Consider the following 22,105-nt stretch of genomic DNA (forward strand, 5'->3'; position numbering starts at 1 on the left):
TGTACCAAATAGCTAGTGGTTTATCTCTCCCTACTCCACACAGGAACCTGTCCCTATCGTAACAGAAGAAAGAATGTAAAATGGCCACCGGATCGGGTGTATTTATAGGTTAGGGGGAATGTACAAGTGTCCATGTGCTGTCATGTCTCAATTGGCTGTCCTGTATCACATGATAAACGTGTCACCAAAGGTTAAAGTTCTTGTATACATTAAACACGTAAGTCCGCCGCGGCGAACGACGGAAAAAGGCGTTCGAACGTGCGGACCGCGAATGTCGGAAATTCGCCGCGAAACGACCGCCGGGCGAACCGTTCGGCCATCACTACATGGCATGTGTGAACAATATATCATTTAGTGACAACTTTTTGAAAATGTTTATTTTTTTTGTCATTATTCAATCCCTTAGGACAAAAAAAAAAATATTCAATGGGCTCAACATACCCATCAGCAATTTCCTTGGGGTGTCTACTGCCATTTTAGCACCTCAAGAAATGATATAGGCAGTCATAAATTAAAAGCTGTGTAAATTCCAGAAAATGTACTCTAGTTTGTAGACGCTATAACTTTTGCACAAACCAAAAAATATACGCTTATTGACATTTTTTTTACTAAAGACATGTGGCTGAATACATTTTGCCCTCAATGTATGACTAAAATTTAGTTTATTCGATTTTTCTTATAACAAAAAGAAGAAATATCTTTTTTTTTTTTTCAAAATTTTCGCTCTTTTTCCATTTATATCACAAAAAATAAAAATCGCAGAGTCAAATCAAATACCATCAAAAGAAAGCTCTATTTGTGGGAAGAAAAGGACGCAAATTTCGTTTGGGTGCAATATTGCATTACCGCGCAATTACCAGTTAAAGCAGCGCAGTGCGAAATTGGAAAAAGACCTCTGGTCCTTAAGGTGTTTATTGGTCCGGGGCTGTAGTGGTTAAGTGCCCAGTAAGCAAGTGGTTAAATCATAATGGCAACAAACTAACCAAATGTCCCTGATCAAGTTTTGCAATATACAGAGTATTACAAAAGTTCCCCAGCACACTTTCCAACTAGGCAGCTAAAAACTAAACTTTTTCAACATCCAAGCCTCAGGTTAAAAACAGGGCTTTTGCTTGCCCATGTGCAAGTATACACTTTATAGAGGTGCCTTGATGCAGCAGTGTAGCTCTGTTAGTTGATGCAAAGGGTAAGATCTTGACTTTTTCTATCCCTCTATATGCTGTCCCTACATTGTTTGTTTGGGGCTGCCTCAAACCAGGAATAAACTATTTCTATGCCCTGCATAAAAATCTTAGATTACCCTATACTGCATGTATAGTACAGTATAATACAACCTGCATTGACCATCAAAAGGAATGTAGGTGCTACACCATTTCATTATTTTAGGCTTTATCTGACACCTAGCTGAATCTGTAAAATCACTTCTATGCTGCCCAATTTTATAAGCCTTAGGCCAATGTCACATGGCAATTCTGCAGCTAATGGCAAATTGTCAGCAGCAGAATCACAGAGAAGAGTCTTAAGCCTCATACACACGATCGGACTTTAAACAAACTTTCCAGTGGATTTCTGTACAAAGGGCATTGGCCATGAACTTGTTAAGCGTACACACAATCAAACTTTTTCAGCCAATTTTCACCAAATCACATTGTTTTTCTGCTCTTTACCGCCACCTTTGGCCAACTTCTGTATTGTTGTCTGATCTTTTGCATTGGTTCTGAGCATGCATGTTTGTAAAGTCAGATGGTTTTCTGTACACACGATCGGACTTAGCTCCATCAGACTTATGTTGTCGAAAAGTTTGTCTGTTTGTACAGCTAACATTTGTCCAATGCAAACCAAAAAATTTTGTCCGTTGGAGCGTACACATGGTCGGATGTTGCCTTAAAACAGCTGATTTGCATGTTTGTTGTCAAAAAGTCTGATTGTGCGCATGGGCCTTTATATTTATCTTAATGGAATTGCTGCCTTGCTAGCTCATAACACTGCTTTTATATATATATATATATATATATATATATATATATATATATATATATATATATATATATATGCAGAGACTGATATCTACCTGGTCCAGCTAGCCAGGGAACGCCTACACAACAAGAGATCTATGGTCTGTTAGTGATCCTGTCACCAGTGAATTGTTGCTAGTGACAGGATTTCCCATGTGACATAGGTTTTAAAGTTGAATTTCATCTTTTATAAACCTTTTAGACCCCCCAAATACATACCTATTTTTCACGGATCCGCGTTATGATAATGCGACATCACAGATCCTCTTCCTCTGGCAGATGCCTAGTACTTAATACTGCAGAAAATGGCACATAAGGACATAGCACCATTATCTGAAGCATTCTCTTATTAGTCCAGGGCAGCTTTGTCACTTGCCTGATGAAGGGGCCCTGCGTGGCTCCAAAATGTTGCCTGTGTATGTACCATGTGACCATGTAATAAGGCTTTGGACCCCTTTGAGGAATTCTTGGTGTACTGGTGACAATTATTCGCATTGAGGGCAGCTTGATGACACACCCTCAGGGGCTGGGCCATTGATACCCTTGGGTCACAAGACATGTGTTGAATGGAGCTCCTTCAACCCAGAGGAGGACTAACAAGGAATGACAGAGCAGGAAGTCTGTAGGGAACAGCACCACAGAAAAGGGGAATATTTAAGCTAAGGATACTTTTTTATTTTAAAAACAGTTGGGAAAATAAATGTGTATTTGTTAAAGCTAAAATTGGGCTTTAATCACAAACATCAGTTTCAGAATTTCTTTAAATCTGAACACTTTTTCATTTGAAGAACTTTTGACAGTTGGTGGTAATCAAAAAACATATCCACATAAGGCATTAAAACACTTTGCCAGGAAAAGATTGTGCAGCCCATCCCAACTACTCATTGTATAAAATAAGAACATTTATCAGTTACACAAAAAATGCTGTATAGACTAACAAGTTATTAAAACATGTTTTGACAAGTGTTTTGTCTAGCAACTCAAAGCTGGCAAAGTCAATAACAACAGAAAATTCCAAGTGCTAACCACATTGTATGACAGCACTCAGTAAAGCTCATGTGAGATTATGTTACTCAAACACATCAAATGCTGAAAGACTCATACTGGCCTACAATGGCATTGGATTTCCCTGAGACTTGTGTTAGGGTTGCCCGTGTGATCAGAGATCTTAGCTGCAGTATAGTTTATTATAGCATTTGTAATAAAGGCATTCTAAATGCAATGCCGTCTTTATTGTCAAAGGTTTTTCTCTGACCCCACACATAATAAAAGCCAGTCTGTCTTTCCCCTAAAATTTAAAAACAAGAACAAATGGGGGGCTGGATTGAGATTTTCTAAGGGTCATTGAAATTGTCACTGGGCACACTGGCCCAAGTTCAGCTTCACTCCACAAAAGGCGATTCTCCCAGGAAGGACCCAGAGGTGAGAATTCACACACAAAAACATCTAAGAGGAAGATGGCCATGTGTTTTGGAAGTGAACGTAGCTGGACAAGGAAGGATAAGCAACCCTGCAGTTTGGTCTGAGCAGGACAGGTCTGTATTTGACCATTAAATACACCATGCAAAAACCATTAGAATATTTTACTAATTGAAGTCCCAGGTTTAAATGTTAACAATTTTTAAAGAAGAATTCTAGGTATGGTATTTATTTCAAGCTTGGACCAATGTGACTATACATATACCATTGGGTAGCACAGAGGTACACTTGCACACATTTATTTGCATATAACATATCTGTGGGATGCTTCTAGAGCAGTGGTCATCAACCCTGTCCTCAGGGCCCACTAACAGGCCAGTTTTGCAAGATAACTGAAATACATCACAGGTGATATCATTTGCTGCTCAGTGATTGCCGTATTCTAGTCTGCATCTCCCCAAAGGTAATACATAAAACCTGGCCTGTTAGTGGGCCCTGAGGACAGGGTTGATGACCACTGCTCTAGAGGCTGGAAATCATGGTTATAGTCACAGCTACTCCAGTAATCTCTACTAGCTTCCAGGTTCCATGGCAAGCAATTTTAAATTGTAAATGAGAGTCTAGACATGCCTATTTTCACCTATCTTTGATCTTGAAATTGTTTCTTTTGAAACTGTATTCGAGGTCCCAAAGGTGCTTGCCCCCTGTGTTGTTTGTTTGTGTCTCTTTTACCTTTATAAGGGAGCAAAGAGACACCTGTGGGTGCGCACTACTATATGGGGTTGTGTGCATCCGTAGACACACAGCACCGACAAGAAACATCCCTGCTCCCTCCTCCCAAAAATACGTCTGACAGCAGATGGAATCTAGTGCTCCACTGCCCTCAGTGTATTCTGGAAGGAAGTTCGCACTTCAATACAGAAGTTCGGGGATCAGTGCAGATCAATCCCATAGCCAACACCAGTGACAACATGGCAGGTGGGTGTTTGGGGAGGATCGGGGGGAGGGGTGACACACGTACGATGGTGTTTTTTTTACCTTAATGCTGTAAATGCATTAAGGTTAATAAAAATTAAAGTGTTACTAAACCCAGGAGCCTGCATTAAATACATGTGGTCTCCTACAGTACACAGAACATAGAAATGCAATTATTTTAGTAAATATGAACGGCTAAATACTTTTTCTCATCAGCAGTTAATAGCAGTCTTATGACTTCTATCAGTGTCTGTTTAAAGCTTGCAGGAGGAGTTTTCATTCTTCTCTGACTGTCCTATGAGGCTGCAGGACTCCTGACCCTCTGTCTGGACAGGGCTGATTGGCCCTGTGCTCATCACATGCACCCTCCCAAGAAAAAAAACTCTCTAGCAATACACACCAAATTGAGCATGTGCAGAGTACCCCCAAAGCTCTGTACTATCAGCAGATGGACTAGGGACTGTGAAAAGAAGGGGAGGATCAAACAGCCTTTTTACACAACAACAACAATAACAAGCAACAACAACAATAACAAGCATGTTTTACTGCATATACAATCTGATTTTACTGTTGTGGGTTTTTAACACTTTAAGCCTTACTACTACTTTAAGTTTTTTTTTGGTTTGAGTGTGCGTGTATGTGAGTGTATCTCCATTATTTTTTCTGCACAATTTATTTACCCTGTTTAATGTGGTTCTAAAGTGAAAAGATTTTTTTATCTTAATGCATTCTCTGCATTAGGGTAATAACCTTCCACTAGCTGTTCCTCCACCCCAAACCTCCCTAAACACTTTCCCAAGTCATCTCTCAATCCAGTGCTGTGGCCATCTGCAGCTCCGCTCACCTTTCTTCCTCTTCTCACAGGACACACAGACAGTATGTCCCGCTGCTGTCAGTCAAATCCCGTGAGCAGGGAACAAGGAGCAAGGCTGAACATCTGTGTGTGTATATGGGCGCACACAGCCCGGCTTGGGAGCACACCCACACATTTTTCCCTATAGTACATGGCCTGCTATGGGGGCACATGCAGGAGACAAGGAATGGACTGCTCTGTTAGGGGACTCTAGAAGAGGAAGGGGCTGATCTGTGCATTATCCTTTAGTATGGAGCCTTTAGTATCACTTTAACTTTCTGAAAGTGCATTTTTTAAAATCTTTATTACAATATATTCATCTGTTTTTGTTATTAGTGTGGTGTGCCAATAAAAGCTCTGCTCCAGCCACAAAACTAAATACACAGTGAGCCAAATAGAAAGTATAGGTACCGCTCAAGCTTTGGAGGGCCCTCATACAATGCCAACTGCTGGGAGTGCCGGCCAGGAACGTAGCTCATCTCGGTGCCAAATGTCACAATGTACCAGGAATAGTGTCCCATAAGCCACCCCAACATGTTTCACTCTGCCCCCCGGAACTTGATCACGATGGAGCGAAACTCGTTGGGGACATGGCCTAGTTTTACAGGACCTAGGTTGCCTTTTCATACCATCAGGACTAGGGATGAGCTTCGTGTTCGAGTCGAACGCATGTTCGACTCGAACATCGGTCGTTCGTGCGTTCGCCGAATTCCGAACGTTTGGGCCGTTCGCGGCAAAATTCGTGTGGCCCACAATGCACTGCGATGGCGCAATGCATTGCTGTCTCACGATTGGCCAAGCATGCACTGTGACCCCGCATGCTTGGCCAATCGCAGCGCCAGTAGCGGGAAGAGCAATGGTTGGCCACAGGCATCCTGCCTGTGGCCAATCATAGCTCAGACTGTGTAGTGCATGCCCCACACTATATAAAGCTGCCTTTCAGGCGGCCTCGTGTAGTGTTTGTTAGCATCTGAAGCAGTGGGTGTTCTGTGTACCTTCAACACAGTTACACACCAATCGTTTTTGGCTGATTTACTATTTTGCTCTTGTGTAGTGGTTACTGTCTGTGCCCTGACCGCAGTATACACCACTATATTCACCTCACCTATATAGCTAGTGATCTAGCTTTAATAATAGAGCTTGCAGTCAGTAGTGTTAGTGCGTGCTGTCTGCGTGCTCTGTACCCAGTACATACCACTATATACACCTACATAGCTGTTCTCTATTTGAGCCCGATTGTCATTTGCTGGAGTTATTGGAAGTTGTGTGTGCCTCCAGCACAGCACAGTATACATCTGTATATACCCCTTTAACTCTGCTGTTTTCTTGTTATTGTCTGCGTGCCCTGACCGCAGTATACACCGTGATATTCACCTCACCTATATAGCTAGTGGTCCATCTTTAACAATAGAGCTTGCAGTCAGCAGTGTCACTCAGGAGATAGTGCGTGCTGTGTGCCTGCTCTGTACCCAGTACATACCGCTATTATCCACCTACATAGCTGTTCTCTATTTGGGCCCGATTGGCATCTGCTGGAGTTATTGGAAGTTGTGTGTGCTTCCAGCACAGCACAGTATACATCTGTATATACCCCTTTAACTCTGCTGTTTTCTGGTTATTGTCTGCGTGCCCTGACCGCAGTATACACCGTGATATTCACCTCACCTATATAGCTAGTGGTCCATCTTTAACAATAGAGCTTGCAGTCAGCAGTGTCACTCAGGAGATAGTGCGTGCTGTGTGCCTGCTCTGTACCCAGTACATACCGCTATTATCCACCTACATAGCTGTTCTCTATTTGGGCCCGATTGACATCTGCTGGAGTTATTGGAAGTTGTGTGTGCTTCCAGCACAGCACAGTATACATCTGTATATACCCCTTTAACTCTGCTGTTTTCTGGTTATTGTCTGCGTGCCCTGACCGCAGTATACACCGTGATATTCACCTCACCTATATAGCTAGTGGTCCATCTTTAACAATAGAGCTTGCAGTCAGCAGTGTCACTCAGGAGATAGTGCGTGCTGTGTGCCTGCTCTGTACCCAGTACATACCGCTATTATCCACCTACATAGCTGTTCTCTATTTGGGCCCGATTGACATCTGCTGGAGTTATTGGAAGTTGTGTGTGCTTCCAGCACAGCACAGTATACATCTGTATATACCCCTTTAACTCTGCTGTTTTCTGGTTATTGTCTGCGTGCCCTGACCGCAGTATACACCGTGATATTCACCTCACCTATATAGCTAGTGGTCCATCTTTAACAATAGAGCTTGCAGTCAGCAGTGTCACTCAGGAGATAGTGCGTGCTGTGTGCCTGCTCTGTACCCAGTACATACCGCTATTATCCACCTACATAGCTGTTCTCTATTTGGGCCCGATTGACATCTGCTGGAGTTATTGGAAGTTGTGTGTGCTTCCAGCACAGCACAGTATACATCTGTATATACCCCTTTAACTCTGCTGTTTTCTGGTTATTGTCTGCGTGCCCTGACCGCAGTATACACCGTGATATTCACCTCACCTATATAGCTAGTGGTCCATCTTTAACAATAGAGCTTGCAGTCAGCAGTGTCACTCAGGAGATAGTGCGTGCTGTGTGCCTGCTCTGTACCCAGTACATACCGCTATTATCCACCTACATAGCTGTTCTCTATTTGGGCCCGATTGACATCTGCTGGAGTTATTGGAAGTTGTGTGTGCTTCCAGCACAGCACAGTATACATCTGTATATACCCCTTTAACTCTGCTGTTCTATAAAAAAGGCATCTGCAGGAGTTAGTGGGTGTTGTGTGCCTCCAGCACAATATAAACTACCCAACTACTGTTTTACCCAACTCCCTTCAGGCCATTACCATGTCTGGAAGGCCAGCAAGGAGAGGCAGACAGGCGCGAGCCGATAAAAGAGGGCAAGCAGGCTCTGTGTCTAGAGACAACAGTGCTGGTCGGGGACGCGGTGCATTGTCATCAGCACGTGGCCATGGGACATGCTTGTCCTTCTTTTCTGCAGCTGGACATGTTGAACCGCAACATGCCAACGACTTGGTAGAGTGGATGACCAAGCCCTCTTCATCCTCCTCATCCTCTCTCACCCAGTCTCAGGGTAGTAGAAAAGCAGCTGCTAACACATCGTCGTCCCTCCTCTCAATGTCATCATCAGTGACTCCTTCCCTAGACCCACCACGTCCTCCTGAGGAGTCTCCTGAACTCTTTGAGCACAGTGTTGGGTACATGCTCCAGGAGGATGCCCAGTGTTTGGTGGGCTCTGATGATGACACTCAGCTAGAGGAAGGCAGTAGCGTGAGCACAGAGAGAGGGGATGCTCAAGAAGGACAGCAATCTGGCAGTCATGTTCCACAAGCTGCAGCATACTGCCAGGTTTGCTACAGCGATGAAGAGGGAGGGGATGATGAGGGCACTGACTCCACGTGGGTGCCTGGAAGGAGGGAGGAGGAGGAGGAGGAGGAGGAGGAGGAGGAGGCACATGTCCAACGAGGCAGGATGCCCTCCGGGGGCCAGCTTAGGGGCAGCACACCGACTGAATCACACCGTAGAGCTCCGCCTGCGCAGAGCGCTTCCTCTGCGCGTTATTCTAAAAGTTCTTTGGTGTGGGCCTTTTTTGAGACGAGTGCATCAGATCGCACCGCTGCTATTTGCAACATATGTCTCAAGCGTATCTCACGTGGCCAAAACATCAGCCGCTTGGGCACCACATGCTTGACCAGACATATGTTGACCTGCCATGCAGCTCGTTGGCAAGCATACCTCAAAGACCCACACCAAAGAACAAAGCGGACCTCTCCTTGCTCCTCATCAGCTGGCATCTCCAACCCCACTAGACCTTCAGTCCTCTCTGAAACCTGCTCTGAGAGGAATGAAGGTGTAGAATTAGGTGTGTCACAGCCAAGTGCTTCCGGGAACTCTGCTAGTGGTACATCCACGTCCGATTATAGCAGACAAATGTCCCTGCCCCAGCTGCTGGACCGGCGGAAGAAATTTACTCCCAGCCATCCACATGCCCAGCGGTTGAATGCTAGCTTGGCTAAATTGCTAGCACTTCAACTGCTGCCTTTTCAGTTGGTAGACTCGGCCCCCTTCCGTGAGTTTGTACAATGTGCGGTTCCTCAGTGGCAGGTCCCCAAACGCCACTTTTTCTCACGGAAGGCAATTCCGGCTCTCTACCGGCATGTGGAAGGCAATGTCCTTGCCTCGCTGGACAGGGCGGTCAGCGGTAAGGTGCATATTACCGCTGACTCATGGTCCAGCAGGCATGGACAGGGACGTTACCTGTCTTTCACGGCCCATTGGGTCACTCTTCTGGCTGCTGGGAAGGATGCAGGACAAGGTGCAGTAGTATTGGAGGTTGTTCCGCCACCACGCCTCCAAAATGCTACTATTGGTTGTGACACACCTCTCTCCTCCACCCCCTCCTCTTCTTCTTCCTCCATGGCCTCTTCCAGTGCTCTGTCCTCAGAACCAGCGGTGCTCCGTAGGCGTTGCAGGGGCTACGCAAGTACGCAGGCAAAACGATGCCATGCCGTGCTTGCGCTGGTTTGTTTGGGGGACAGGAGCCACACTGGGGCGGATGTTTTGTCAGCTCTGCAGGGGCAGGCCGAGAGGTGGTTGACGCCACGCCAGCTTAAGCCAGGAATGGTGGTTTGCGACAATGGCACCAACCTCCTCTCCGCCCTCCGACAGGGACAACTGACCCATGTGCCCTGTGTAGCTCACGTCCTTAACCTGGTGGTGCAGCGGTTCTTGGGCAGGTACCCCGGCTTACAGGATGTCCTGAAACAGGCCAGGAGAGTCTGTGTGCATTTCCGCCGATCATTTAATGCCTGTGCTCGGCTGGCTGAGCTCCAAAAGGAGTTGAACCTGCCCAAGAACCGCCTTATATGTGACATGCCCACCAGATGGAACTCAACATTGGCCATGCTGCAGCGGCTGCACACGCAGCAGAGGGCCATCAATGAGTACCTGTGCGACTACGGCACCAGGACAGGGTCAGGAGAGCTTGGTTTTTTCTCACCACGCCAGTGGGGCATGATCAGGGATGCATGCACTGTCCTGTCACCGTTTGAGGAGGCCACAAGGATGGTGAGCAGTGACAGTGCATGCATCAGTGACACTATACCTCTTGTCCACCTCTTGGAGCATACGCTGCGTGGAATAATGGACAGGGCACTTGAGGCAGAACAGAGGCAGGAAGAGGAGGACTTCCTTGCCTCTCAAGGCCCCCTTTATCCAGACAGTGTTCCTGCTGTGCCACCCATCACACAGGAAGAGGGTGAGGAGGAGGAAGAGGAGGAGGAGGATGATTGTGTCAGCATGGAGGTGGAGGCTGGCACTCAGCATCAGCAGAAGCAGTCTTATAGGGATGATTTACAGTCCCAAGAAACACGTGGACTTGTACGTGGCTGGGAGGAGGTAGCTGCGGATCATGTTGTCCTTAGTGACCCAGAGGACTCCGGACCGAATGCCTCAGCTAACCTACGCTGCATGGCCTCCCTGATCCTGCAAAGCCTGCGGAAGGATCCTCGTATTCTTCGGATCAAGGAGAGGGACCATTACTGGCTGGCCACTCTCCTTGATCCACGGTACAAGGGTAAGGTTGCCGACCTTATCTTGCCATCGCAGAGGGAGCAGAGGATGAGACATCTCCGGGAGGCCTTGCAGAAAGCTCTGTGCAACGCGTTCCCAGAGACTGGGAGGTCACAAACTCCTGGTCCTGGACAACGTGTTGCTGAGGCATCAGTCAGAAGGAGCGGTGGAGAAGGTGGCCGTCTGACTGATGCTTTCAGACAATTTTTTAGTCCGCAGCCCCAAGGTATGATTGGTTCCAGCACCCATCGCCAGCGTCTAATTTACATGGTGCAGGAATACCTAGGGGCAAGGTCAGACTTGGACACCTTTCCCACTGAAAATCCTCTGGCTTACTGGGTCTTGAGGATGGATCACTGGCCAGAGCTTGCACAGTATGCAATTGAGCTACTGGCCTGTCCTGCATCCAGCGTTCTTTCGGAACGCACCTTCAGTGCTGCTGGTGGCTTCGTTACCGATCACAGGGTGCGCCTGTCCACCGAATCAGTTGATCGACTGACCTTCATCAAGATGAATCAGTCTTGGATCACCCACAGCTACCAAGCACCTGAAGCTGATGTAACCGAATAATTTTTTTTGAAATACCACATCCCTTCAAGACTGCCTATGCTGATGCTGAGTGACTGTCCTGTTATGTTGATTGTCTATCCTCTTCCTCCTCCGCTGATATGTTGGAAGAACATTTTTGGTTCTGGGTGATGCCAGCAGCCCAATTTTTCTGCCCCTGTTTAACAGGGGCGTTTAAGTACAATTTTTGATGCAATGCTTTGCAGCAGGGCTAATTCCTGCAAAAAAACTAGAGTATATGGCAGAGGTTGCAGTGTGATGGCACCAGTGCCTAAGGCCCAATTTTTCTGCCCCTGTTTAACAGGGGCGTTTAAGTACAATTTTTGATGCAATGCTTTGCAGCAGGGCTAATTCCTGCAATAAAACTAGAGTGTATGGCAGAGGTTGCAGTGTGATGGCACCAGTGCCTAAGGCCCAATTTTTCTGCCCCTGTTTAACAGGGGCGTTTAAGTAAAATTTTTGATGCAATGCTTTGCAGCAGGGCTAATTCCTGCAAAAAAACTAGAGTGTATGGCAGAGGTTGCAGTGTGATGGCACCAGTGCCTAAGGCCCAATTTTTCTGCCCCTGTTTAACAGGGGCGTTTAAGTAAAATTTTTGATGCAATGCTTTGCAGCAGGGCTAATTCCTGCAAAAAAACTAGAGTGTATGGCAGAGGTTGCAGTGTGATGGCCCAATTTTTCTGCCCCTGTTTAACAGGGACATGTAATTACAATTCTTGATATAATATTTCACAGGAGGGCCCCTTCCTGTGCCCACCCAGAGTAACTGTGAGGACTTATAGTGTTGTGGCACCAGCACCACAACCACCAAAGGTCAATTTTTCTACCACTGTTCAACAATGGCATGTAATTACAATTCTTGATATAATCGTTCACAGCAGGGCGCTCCAGCGGCCACCAAGAGTCACTTTGAGGGCTTACAATGTTGTTGCAAAACCAACACCTTGTTCCGCCATTTCTGCAGAGCATATAGGGCAGGCCCCTACTTTCAAACATCCAATTTACAAACATCTCCTACTTGCAAACGGAAGGAGACAACAGCAAGTGAGATGAAAAAAGATGGACGACAAAACAAATTATACAGGGGTGATAACCCTTCCCTATGTTTTCCAAAAAGCTTAAAGATATTTTTTTTGACTGGAGCTACACTTTATAAATGTACCGGTTGAAAATGACAAACAGATTCAACTTAACACAACAAACCTACACAGTCCCTGTCTTGTTTGCACCGCCTGTATACTGCTGTTCTGAGTATATAGGGCCTGGGGGCCACACGCATTTCCTTTTTTTTAATATGGGTACAGGGTTCCCCTTAATGTGCGTACAAGACCCAAATAGGCTGGTAATGGGCAGGGAGGGCTACCCATGCCATTTTTCTGAATGATTTTCAACCATATTGCAGGAACCAGATATAACATTAAAACCGCAAGCAGTTTTAAATGGTGTTATTTCCGTTTAATGTCATTTTGTGCAGGGACTGTTCTAAACACGGGAAACACGTGGCACTTCACAGGCATACTATATAGACACCCCCCAGGCACCATATTTAAAGGAATATTTCACTTTTTTTTTCACTTTAATCGTCATTAAAATCAGTGCTCCCGCCAAAACGGTAGTTTTTAAAACTTTTTTTTGCAGTGACCCATGTCCCCTGAGGCAGGAGGCAGATCGCCAAACCCTTTTTAGCATACTATCTTGCATATTAGCCGTTAAAATTAGCACTTTCCAATTCGAACGTTCGAGTCCCATAGACTTCAATGGGGTTCTAACGTTCGTGCCGAACGCGGGGGTCGTTCGCAAGTTCTGGTGCGAACCGAACCGGGGGGTGTTCGGCTCATCCCTAATCAGGACCCTCTAAAAACCTGCAGTTCTGGCTGAATACTGCACTGTTCTGATACTTTAAAGGCAGGAAATTAGGATATATAGAAATGCTTCCTTGTGCCTTTTTAGGTCAGTGCCTGCTTTACCATACCCTCAATTTGCTGAAAAACACTGCTCCACAAATCACTGCCTTATGTGAATAAAGCCTCAACTGTGATTTTTAGGGGAAACTGCACTACACAAAATATAAATTTTGAATGCTGAAAATTTTCATTTTATTACCAAAATTGCTCATCTTAACATTTATTAGACCTGTGAATTGACCAAAGTTCTGGTTGGCCTAGCCTTCCCACAGCCGGCTAGCCCTTGGAGACTCCTTGGAGCCAAAAATCTGTGACTGTGGGGTATGGATGCCAACCATAGAAATATAGCTTGTTAAAAGCCATCAATGTTTATGGCTCACATTCATGCAAATAATGAATTGAGGAACTAAAGGTATGTTTGGACCTGGAGAAAAGCCTCATACACACTACAATTTTTTTTTTTCCTTCAACCCAGCGGGCTGAATGAAAAAAAAATGACAGCTCAGGTCAGAGCCACTGTACTAACAATCCAATGTTAGTACAGTTATCTCCCCAGCTGAGCTATTGTGTTCTGATAGGGCCACCCCCCCCCCATTACACTCCGTTCAGTGTATGTATTTCCCCCCCCAAGTCAATACTTTGTTAAACCCCCTTATTACAGCTGCAAGTCTCTTTGGGGATGTCTCTACCAACTTTGCACATCTAGAGATTTTTATCCATTCCCATTTGCAAAATAGCTCAAGTTCTGTCAGATTGGATGAAGAGCATCTGCGCACAGCAATTTTTAAGTCTTGCAAATTCTTTTAAGGCTGCAAATTCTCTATTGTATTTAGGTCTTTAGATTTAGACTTTGACTGGGCCAATTTAACACCTGAATATGCTTTGATCTAAACCATTCCATTGTAGCTCTGGCTGTATGTTTAGGGTCGTTGTCATGCTGAAGGGTGAACCTCTGCCCCAGTCTCAAGTCTTTTGCAAACTAACAAGTTTTCTTCTAAAATTGCCCTGTATTTGGCTCCATCCATCTTCCCATCAACTCTGACCAGCTTCCCTGTCCCTGTTGAAGAAACGCATTCCCACAACATGATGCTGCCACCACCATGTTTCACGGTGGGGATGTAGTATTAGGGTAGGGTTTGCAGTGTTAGTTTTCCGCCACACATAGCGTTTTGCTTTTAGGCCAAAAAGTTTAATTATGGTCTCATCTGACCAGCGCACCTTCTTCCACATGTTTGCTGTGTACCCCACATTGCTTCTCACAAACTGCATACGGGACTTCTTATGGCTTTCTTTCAACAATGGCTTTCATCTTGCCACTCTTTCATAAAGGCCAGATTTGTGGAGTGCACGACTAATAGTAGTCCTGTGGACAGATTCTCCCACCTGAGCTGTGGATCTCTGCAGCTCCTCCAGAGCTACCATGGGCCTCTTGGCTGCTTCTCTGATTAATACTGCCCTTGCCTGACCTCTCAATTTAGGTGGACAACACTGTGCCATACTCTTTCCATTTTTCGGATGATGGATTGAACAATGCTCTGTGAGATGTTTAAAGCTTGGGATATTTTTTCATAACCTAGCCCTGCTTTAAAATTCTCCACAACTTTATCCCCGACCTGTCTGATGTGGTCCTTGGCCTTCATGATACTGTTTGTTTACTAAGGTTCTCTAACAAACCTCTGACGGCTTCATGGAGCAGCTATATTTATACTGAGATCAAATTACACACATATGGACTCTATTTACTAATTAGGTGACTTCTGGAGGCAATTGTTGCCACTAGATTTTAGTTATAGGGGTATCAGAGTAAAGAGGGCTGGATACAAATGCAAGCTACACTTTTCAGATTTTTTTTGTAAAAAATTTTGAAAACCATTTATCATTTTCATTCCACTCCCCAATTATGTGTCAGTTTGTGTTGGTCTATCACATAAAATCCCAATATTTCAAGAGGTATGAAAACTTTTTGAAGGCACTTTATATTGCTTGCAAATACATTTGTTGAGCCTCTATACCAGCAACAATATTACATTAACAGTTATTTGTAACTTTATATTGTGCTTAATTAAAATTTCACTTAAACCAGTCCTATTTTACATACCTTAGTAACTGCAATGTATTCCGGTCTATGAAGTCCATCAACAACATTCGTCTTCAAAACAGCGTTCATTCGCCAGTCCACACTAACAATGTGTACTTTGCCCCCATCTGTCCAGTCAGTCACTGCAATACTGTTGGAATGCATTACAGCCAGCCCATAAGAATGCTTCCAATCTGCTTTAGATGATTTCAAAATATGTATCATTTCCCCTTCCTTAGTAAATACTTTAATACCCTTAGATCCATTTGACACAAGAAGAAGACCTTCATTTGTGCATGCCACATTTCCAAGACATTTGGTATTTTCAGACCCATATGAAAATGTTTGCTTGTGGTGTCCTTCTAGAGAGAAGATCTGGATTTGGTGGTTGCCTGTATCTTTAATGGCCAGATCACCATCTAAAGTGTTTGTTACGCTTGTAGGCCAAATGAATTTCCCAACTTCGGAGCCAAAGCCTCCCCATTCTCCAACAAGATTATTGTAGAAGATCCTCTGTATACCTGAAAGCTTCCATTCCTTATTGAATTCATGCATTGCTTTCTAGATTGAAAATGGGATTAAGATATAATTTAAAAGAGTTATACTACTATTCTATTACTATTGTAAAACTATTATTATTTTCTAATATAGCAAGTAAATAAAAAGTACAGGGTGCAAGGCCCCACATCATGTTTAAACAATACTTTACCAATGCTGTCTCATGCGCTTATGTTTACTCTATATTTCTAAAGAAAGAAAAAAGATCTCACTGTAAATTAGCTACAGAAATATGTGCCAACGGACCCTTTTGACAATGGGAGCTGTACAGCCAAGGTATTGCAGCTATATTGCATATAAAATCCTTGTTATCTATCTGGTGATGGCGAACAGACCTGCTGGAGAGGGCAGAGAGGTTGGAAGAGTGTCACAGGAAAGGAAAGCAAAGTGAGTCCAAGAAAGAAGTATAATAGAAGCAAGGCTGTGGTGCAGAAACGTAGATCCACAAAGTGACCTGAAAGGAAAGTGTAGACTGGAGAGGAAAGTCCCATTGTGCCTGACCTCTGAAAGACTGGCCAGTGGCACAGAGGCACCTGTTCTGCAGCCACCCAGTTTATGTGATCTCAGCCTGTTTTACAGCCATCATTGAGTCTGCTGAATTGGACTATAAACTGCTGTCAGGAAGACATTCAATGGACACCTGAGTCACCCTAGAATACATTGTGAACCTTATCCCTCCATTGGATTACAAATACCTTAATTTGATGGTCAAGCCTTCCAATGCCAGGTTAATGGGTCCCTGTTGGCAGACTTTGCATTTATTTACTCCAATGGTCAGTGACTGTATAGGACCTAAGCATCATATTTAGGCCACATTCTTGTTTTCATCTGTTAAATGTATTGTAGTAAAAAATTTGGTAAAGCCGTACCTTTCTTATTCACCTGATGTGTTCTGCCAGAGCTATTTATGAGCGACTAAGGAGAGCAAAAGTTGCTTACCCTCTTAAGCCTATAATCATCTCAGTGCTTTTGATTTATATAGCGCCAACAGTTTACACAGCGCTTTACAATATAAAGGGGGACAGTAGGATTGCAATACAGAAGGAATAGGAGGGCCCTGCTCTTGGAGCTTAAAATCTAAAGAGAGGGGGAGGTGGTACAAAAGTTAATAGCTGCAGGAGATGATCTCATGGAGGTGACTTGGGTAGAGTTCTTAAGTGGAGGCGGGGTAAGCTTCCCTGAATAAGTGAGTTGTCAAGTACCGGCAAAAAGGAAGACAAGATAGGAGCTGAGCGAACATATTGGGGCAGGGAGTCCCAGAGGATGGGAGAGGCTCTGGAGAAGTCCTAGAGGCAAGCATGGGAGGAGGCAACAAGGGAGCTAGAGAGCAGGTGGCCTTGGGAGGAGCGTAGAGGACAATTTGGGCAATATCTGCAGATGAGGTTGGTGATGTAGCTGGGGGCGATGTTCTAGTTAGTATTTCAAATTTTGTACGATGGGGTATGAGAAGACAATGAAGAGACTGTGAGAAAGGAGCAGCAGTCACGGATTGTTTAGTAAGGTGTATTAGTGTAGCAGCAACATTCATAATAGTTGGAAGAGGGGATAGCCTGTGTAAAGGTAGGACAGTGAGGAGGGAGATGCAGTAGTCAAGACGGAAGTGAATAAGTTGTTTTGAGGTGTCGTTAGTCAGAAAGGGGTGAATTCTGGAAATGTTGCGGTTAAGGTTAAGGACAAAGTCTTGGGGCACCCCAACAGTAAGCAAAAGAGGAGCGGAGGAGATGGTGTTGTATGTGACACTGAAAGTGTACTGAGATAGGCAGAAGGAGAACCAGGAAAGAGCAGAGTCACAGGGACCAAGGGAGTGGAGGTCTGGTATGGATTTTAAGGGGAACCCCACACCAAAATTTTAAAAATCCATATCCCTATCCAAGCATGCAGCCTGGCAGGTAAGGAAAGGGGAGGGGACGAGCGAACACCTTCTGAACCATACTGGGCCACATGCCCTCAACATGGGGGGGTGGGTGTTTTGGGGGTGGAGGGGGCTCATGTTGATGGGGACAAAGGCCTCTTCCCGACAACCCTGTGCTGTGGTTGTCAGAGTCTGCGGGTGGGGGGAGCATGTGAATGGACATCGGGTACATCATACCCCTACCTATTCACCAAAAAAGTGTCAAAAAGTAATAACCACAAGAAACAGTTTTTGACAAGTCTTTTACTAAAAAATTGACGTCAGAAGGGGGTGGTGCCACCAAGTGATGTAACCGGGTGGCTCCATCCATAGACTATATAAGAAATGTCAAAGCGTAGAGCAGTCGGCGAAAGGCCTCCCAGGAGGCGACCCTTTTTTTTTTTTTTTTTCTATTTTTCGGGTCCAGCGGGCGTTGTGATTGACGAGGATTTACATTGAGGGACACTATTTTTTTTTTTTTTTAGGACTTGTCAAAAACTATTTCTTGTGGTTATTATTTTTGGACACTTTTTTGGTGAATGGGTATGAGTACGATGTACCCATACCCATTCACATAGGGGGAGGCTGGGATCTGGGGGCCCCCATGTTAAAGGGGGCTTCCAGATTCCGATAATCCCCCGCAGACCCCGACAGCCACAGCTTAGGGTTGTCGGGGAGAGGCCCTTGTCCCCCCCCCACCCCAAAGCATTCACCTCTCCATGTTTTTTTTAAATTCTTTATTTAAAGATGTGACACAGATACAAACAAAAAGAGAGTCCCAGAGCTAGCAGCCATAGGGGGTGGGCGCAGGGACGGCATGACATGTGCTGGACTGCACAGTCGCCGTCTTTAGGGAAGATCAGGGCCGCTTTAAGGAGGCCAGGTGGGCAGAGCCTAGCGCGTAGCTCCGTGATTACAGTACGTGCTGCGCTCAGTCACAGAGCGGAGGAGGAAGTGATCGGACCCTCCCGCTCGGCGCAGCACAGCACAGCGCGGCACTCGTGACCATGGCGGCAGGTGACAATTTCTTGGAAGACTTGCGGTCAGCGGTAGCCAGTTGGGGCGCCGCATGGCTCAGGGCCCAGATAGCGGCCATGACGGCTAAGGGGGAGGTGGCGGCCGGCGGGGGAGCGGTGGCTACACCTCGGGCGCGGCGATCCAGGCCGCCCGAGCGGTACAGCCCAGAGGCCGGCCCGGGGGGCACCATCACAGGGCGCACGGCACCCCTGGGGGGGACGCAGGAGCGGCGGGGACATCACAGACCCTTGAGGTGGCGGCCTCCTCCGGCCAGAGAGCCTCCAGGTCAGCCGGGAGGAGTGGGCTAAGGAGAGGCCAGGCAGCTGCGTTGGGAGAGACAGGGGCTTCACAGGGCTCGGCGCCCCCGGCCAGGCGCCGATGCATGGGACGGCTAAAGGACACAAGCAGTGCGGGTGGCAACAGCCAGCCCAGGCGGTGGAAGCAGGTGGTTGAGCGGGTGGGGGTCCTGCCCGTGAATGCGGCCCCCAGTCCCAGGCAGCCCAGAGGCGGGCATAGGGGGCGCCATGCCGCCGGGGGGGCCTATGAGGTGACGCCAGAGAGGAGCAGCCGGCTGGAAGGGAGGTGGAGGAGTGCTTCGCCGCCACGGGTGAGCGCGGCGGGCAGCCACGGAAGGAGGGAGTCGCGCCCCATACACCGCAGATCCGAGGACGGGGGAGCTGGTGCATCTGGAGTTTGCGCTCCTCGCAGGGAGCTGGAGTTCGATAGCGGAAGGTCCGAAGGGGAACTGTCGGAGTCGGACGGAGGGGACGACCAGGTCCGGTCGGCAGCGGTGGGTCCGAACCAGGCGGCTGCAAGGCCCAGTCCTGGGCAGCCCGGTGAGTGTGCTTCCACTAATGTTTTTTCTTCCTTGTTACAGGATTTACTTGCACGGGGTAGCCCGCAGGGTACAGCTGCTGGGGGTGGAGTCGGGGCTGTGGGGCCCGGAGCAGACCTCCCTGTGGCAGGGGAGAGGGAGTGCGGTCAGGCGGGTCAGGAGGCCCTGGGGGGTTTGTTGCAGGGACTCAAAGATTTAGTGCAAAAGTTTGAACAGCGGGGTGCGGGCGGGCCGGCTCACGCGTGGTCCAAGGCGCATACGCCTGTGTCCGGCACAGCTGGAGAGGTGACTGGGGTGCAGCCCGCCCCCGCCAGTTACGCGGGGGCATCGGTGGTTGAGCCGTTAGCCGGGGCCCCAGCGGATAGGGGCACGGTTAAACAGGCTGACAAGACGGCTGAATCTGTCCATTTGGCGGATGCGGCGAAGAGTGAGGTATACGTCTGCTTCGAGGGCCCTCTCGGAGCACACCTGAAGACAGAGGTGAAAGAGAAGATTTGGAAAGGTGAGTACATCGAGATTTTCACCTTGTTGCCGCTGGAGAAGTTCAACCTAGATAGGTTGAAGCCTGAGGAACGGAAGAAGGAGGATGAGGAGAAGCATCGGTACAGGTTAATCCCGCGCACATTTGCCAACTGGCTACAGGCATTCGCGATCCTGGCGAGCGTCGTGGGAGAACGGACACCGGAAAACACTGTTCGGCGCTGTTCGTGTATTTGGAAGCCATCAGTGAAGCGCACAGGTCGTATGGTGGTACGGCTTGGCTTCGTTATGATGAGCAGTTTAGACAACGTATGGCAGTCCGACCGTCTCTTCGCTGGGATCACAAGGATATTAGCCTGTGGATGAAGCTCATGACAGCGGCGCGGGCTCCTAACCCGTTTTTTCAGCCGGGGGTCGGAAGTTCGACAACCTCAGGGCAGCCGACCGAAAAACGTTGGGGTTTTTGCTGGCAGTTTAACGCAGGCACCTGTAAGTTTGGGGCCAACTGTGGGTTCAAGCACTTATGTTCGGGTGCGGAGGTATGCATGCGCTCTCCAAGTGTTTCAAGAAGGGGAGCAATTCAGCTCCTTTTTGGAGTGGGTCGTCCGTGACGTGTCGGGCATCAACTCGGTAGTCCATTATTTGGACGACTTCCTATGTGTTGGCCCAGCGGGCACCACGGTGCTCTTTTGGGGACGCTGCAACATTTGGCGGAGCGCTTTGGAGTTCCTTTGGCTCCTGGGAAGACAGAGGGGCCCAAGGCCTGCATCACATTTTTGGGGATCGTGATTGATTCCGCGAGAATGGAGTGCAGGTTACCATTGGACAAGCTGACGTCACTTCAGGAGGAACTGCGTGGGATGATTGGAGTGCGTAAGGTGCAACTGCGGCGGTTGCAGTCGCTGCTAGGGAAGTTGAACTTCGCCTGTCGGATCATGCCCATGGGGCGGGTTTTCTACATCTGGTATCCGGTCCCCCCAACATTTTGTGACCCTCAATCAGGATCACAGGGCGGACTTGGAAGTCTGGCAAGGGTTTTTGGAGACCTTTAATGGCCGGGCACTGTGGATGTCCGGCCCGATCAGTAATTTTGACCTGGAATTGTTCACGGACGCTGCGGGTTCCACGGGGTTCGGAGCGTTTTTTTGGACGATGGTGCGCGGCACAATGGCCGTCTGAGTGGTCTGAGGCGGGGTTGTTAAAAAACCTGGTGCTGTTGGAACTGTTCCCTATTTTGGTGGCGGTTGAAATTTGGGGGGAAGCGTTTCGTAACCTGAAAGTGAGGTTCAATTGCGACAATCTGGGGGTGGTGCAGGTGGTGAATCGGCTGACGGCGGCCTTAGGGCCGGTTGTCAGGCTTCTTCGGCATTTGGTTTTACGGTGTTTACAGGTGAATGCTTTCATCTATGCTGTGCATTTGCCGAGAGTTGACAACACAATTGCTGATGCTCTGTCTCGTTTTCAGTGGGACAGGTTTCGGGGACTGGCACCGGAGGCGGAGCATCACGGGATCGACTGCCCCACGGGGTTGTGGAGCATTGCGCTAGAACAGCGGCAAGCTGGATAGAGCAATCTGTGTGTAAGGCTACGTGGGTGTGGCGTGAATGGTCGGATTGTTTGGCAGCTATCGGCATGGCCCCGGGTGATGCGGGCATGGCTCAGGCGGTGTTCTATTTCATTAGTGGTTTTCTGGATAAGGGGGAATCGGCAGTCACCATTGATCGGAAATTGGCTGGGCTGGCTTTTTTGGGTCAGCGGGACTTCACGAAGGAATTTTGGCTAAGACAAGCAGTGAAAGGCTACAGGCGGGCGCACAAGAGGAGGGACAGGAGGCGACCAGTCTCTTTCGACCTTCTTTGTGCCCTGAGTCGGGCTGTGGTGGGGGTTTGTAGTTCGGCCTATGAGCGAACCCTT

At 47.3% G+C, this 22,105-nt stretch overlaps 1 protein-coding gene across 3 annotated transcripts in view; it reads right to left on the reverse strand.

Moving 5' to 3' along the window:
* The window catches only part of LOC143974111 (E3 ubiquitin-protein ligase TRIM32-like), a 76,658-nt gene that overhangs the window by 18,631 nt on the left and 35,922 nt on the right, over positions 1–22,105 (reverse strand). For all 3 annotated transcript variants that reach the window (XM_077475193.1, XM_077475194.1, XM_077475192.1), the window contains one exon: positions 15,432–15,971. In XM_077475193.1, coding sequence (XP_077331319.1) covers positions 15,432–15,971 — 540 coding nt within the window. The remainder of the gene's footprint in view (positions 1–15,431; positions 15,972–22,105) is intronic.

The sequence above is a fragment of the Lithobates pipiens genome, unplaced genomic scaffold (assembly GCF_037356315.1).
Source record: "Lithobates pipiens isolate NorthernLeopardFrog02 unplaced genomic scaffold, aLitPip1_a1.2 Scaffold_13, whole genome shotgun sequence".
NCBI lineage: Eukaryota > Metazoa > Chordata > Amphibia > Anura > Ranidae > Lithobates > Lithobates pipiens.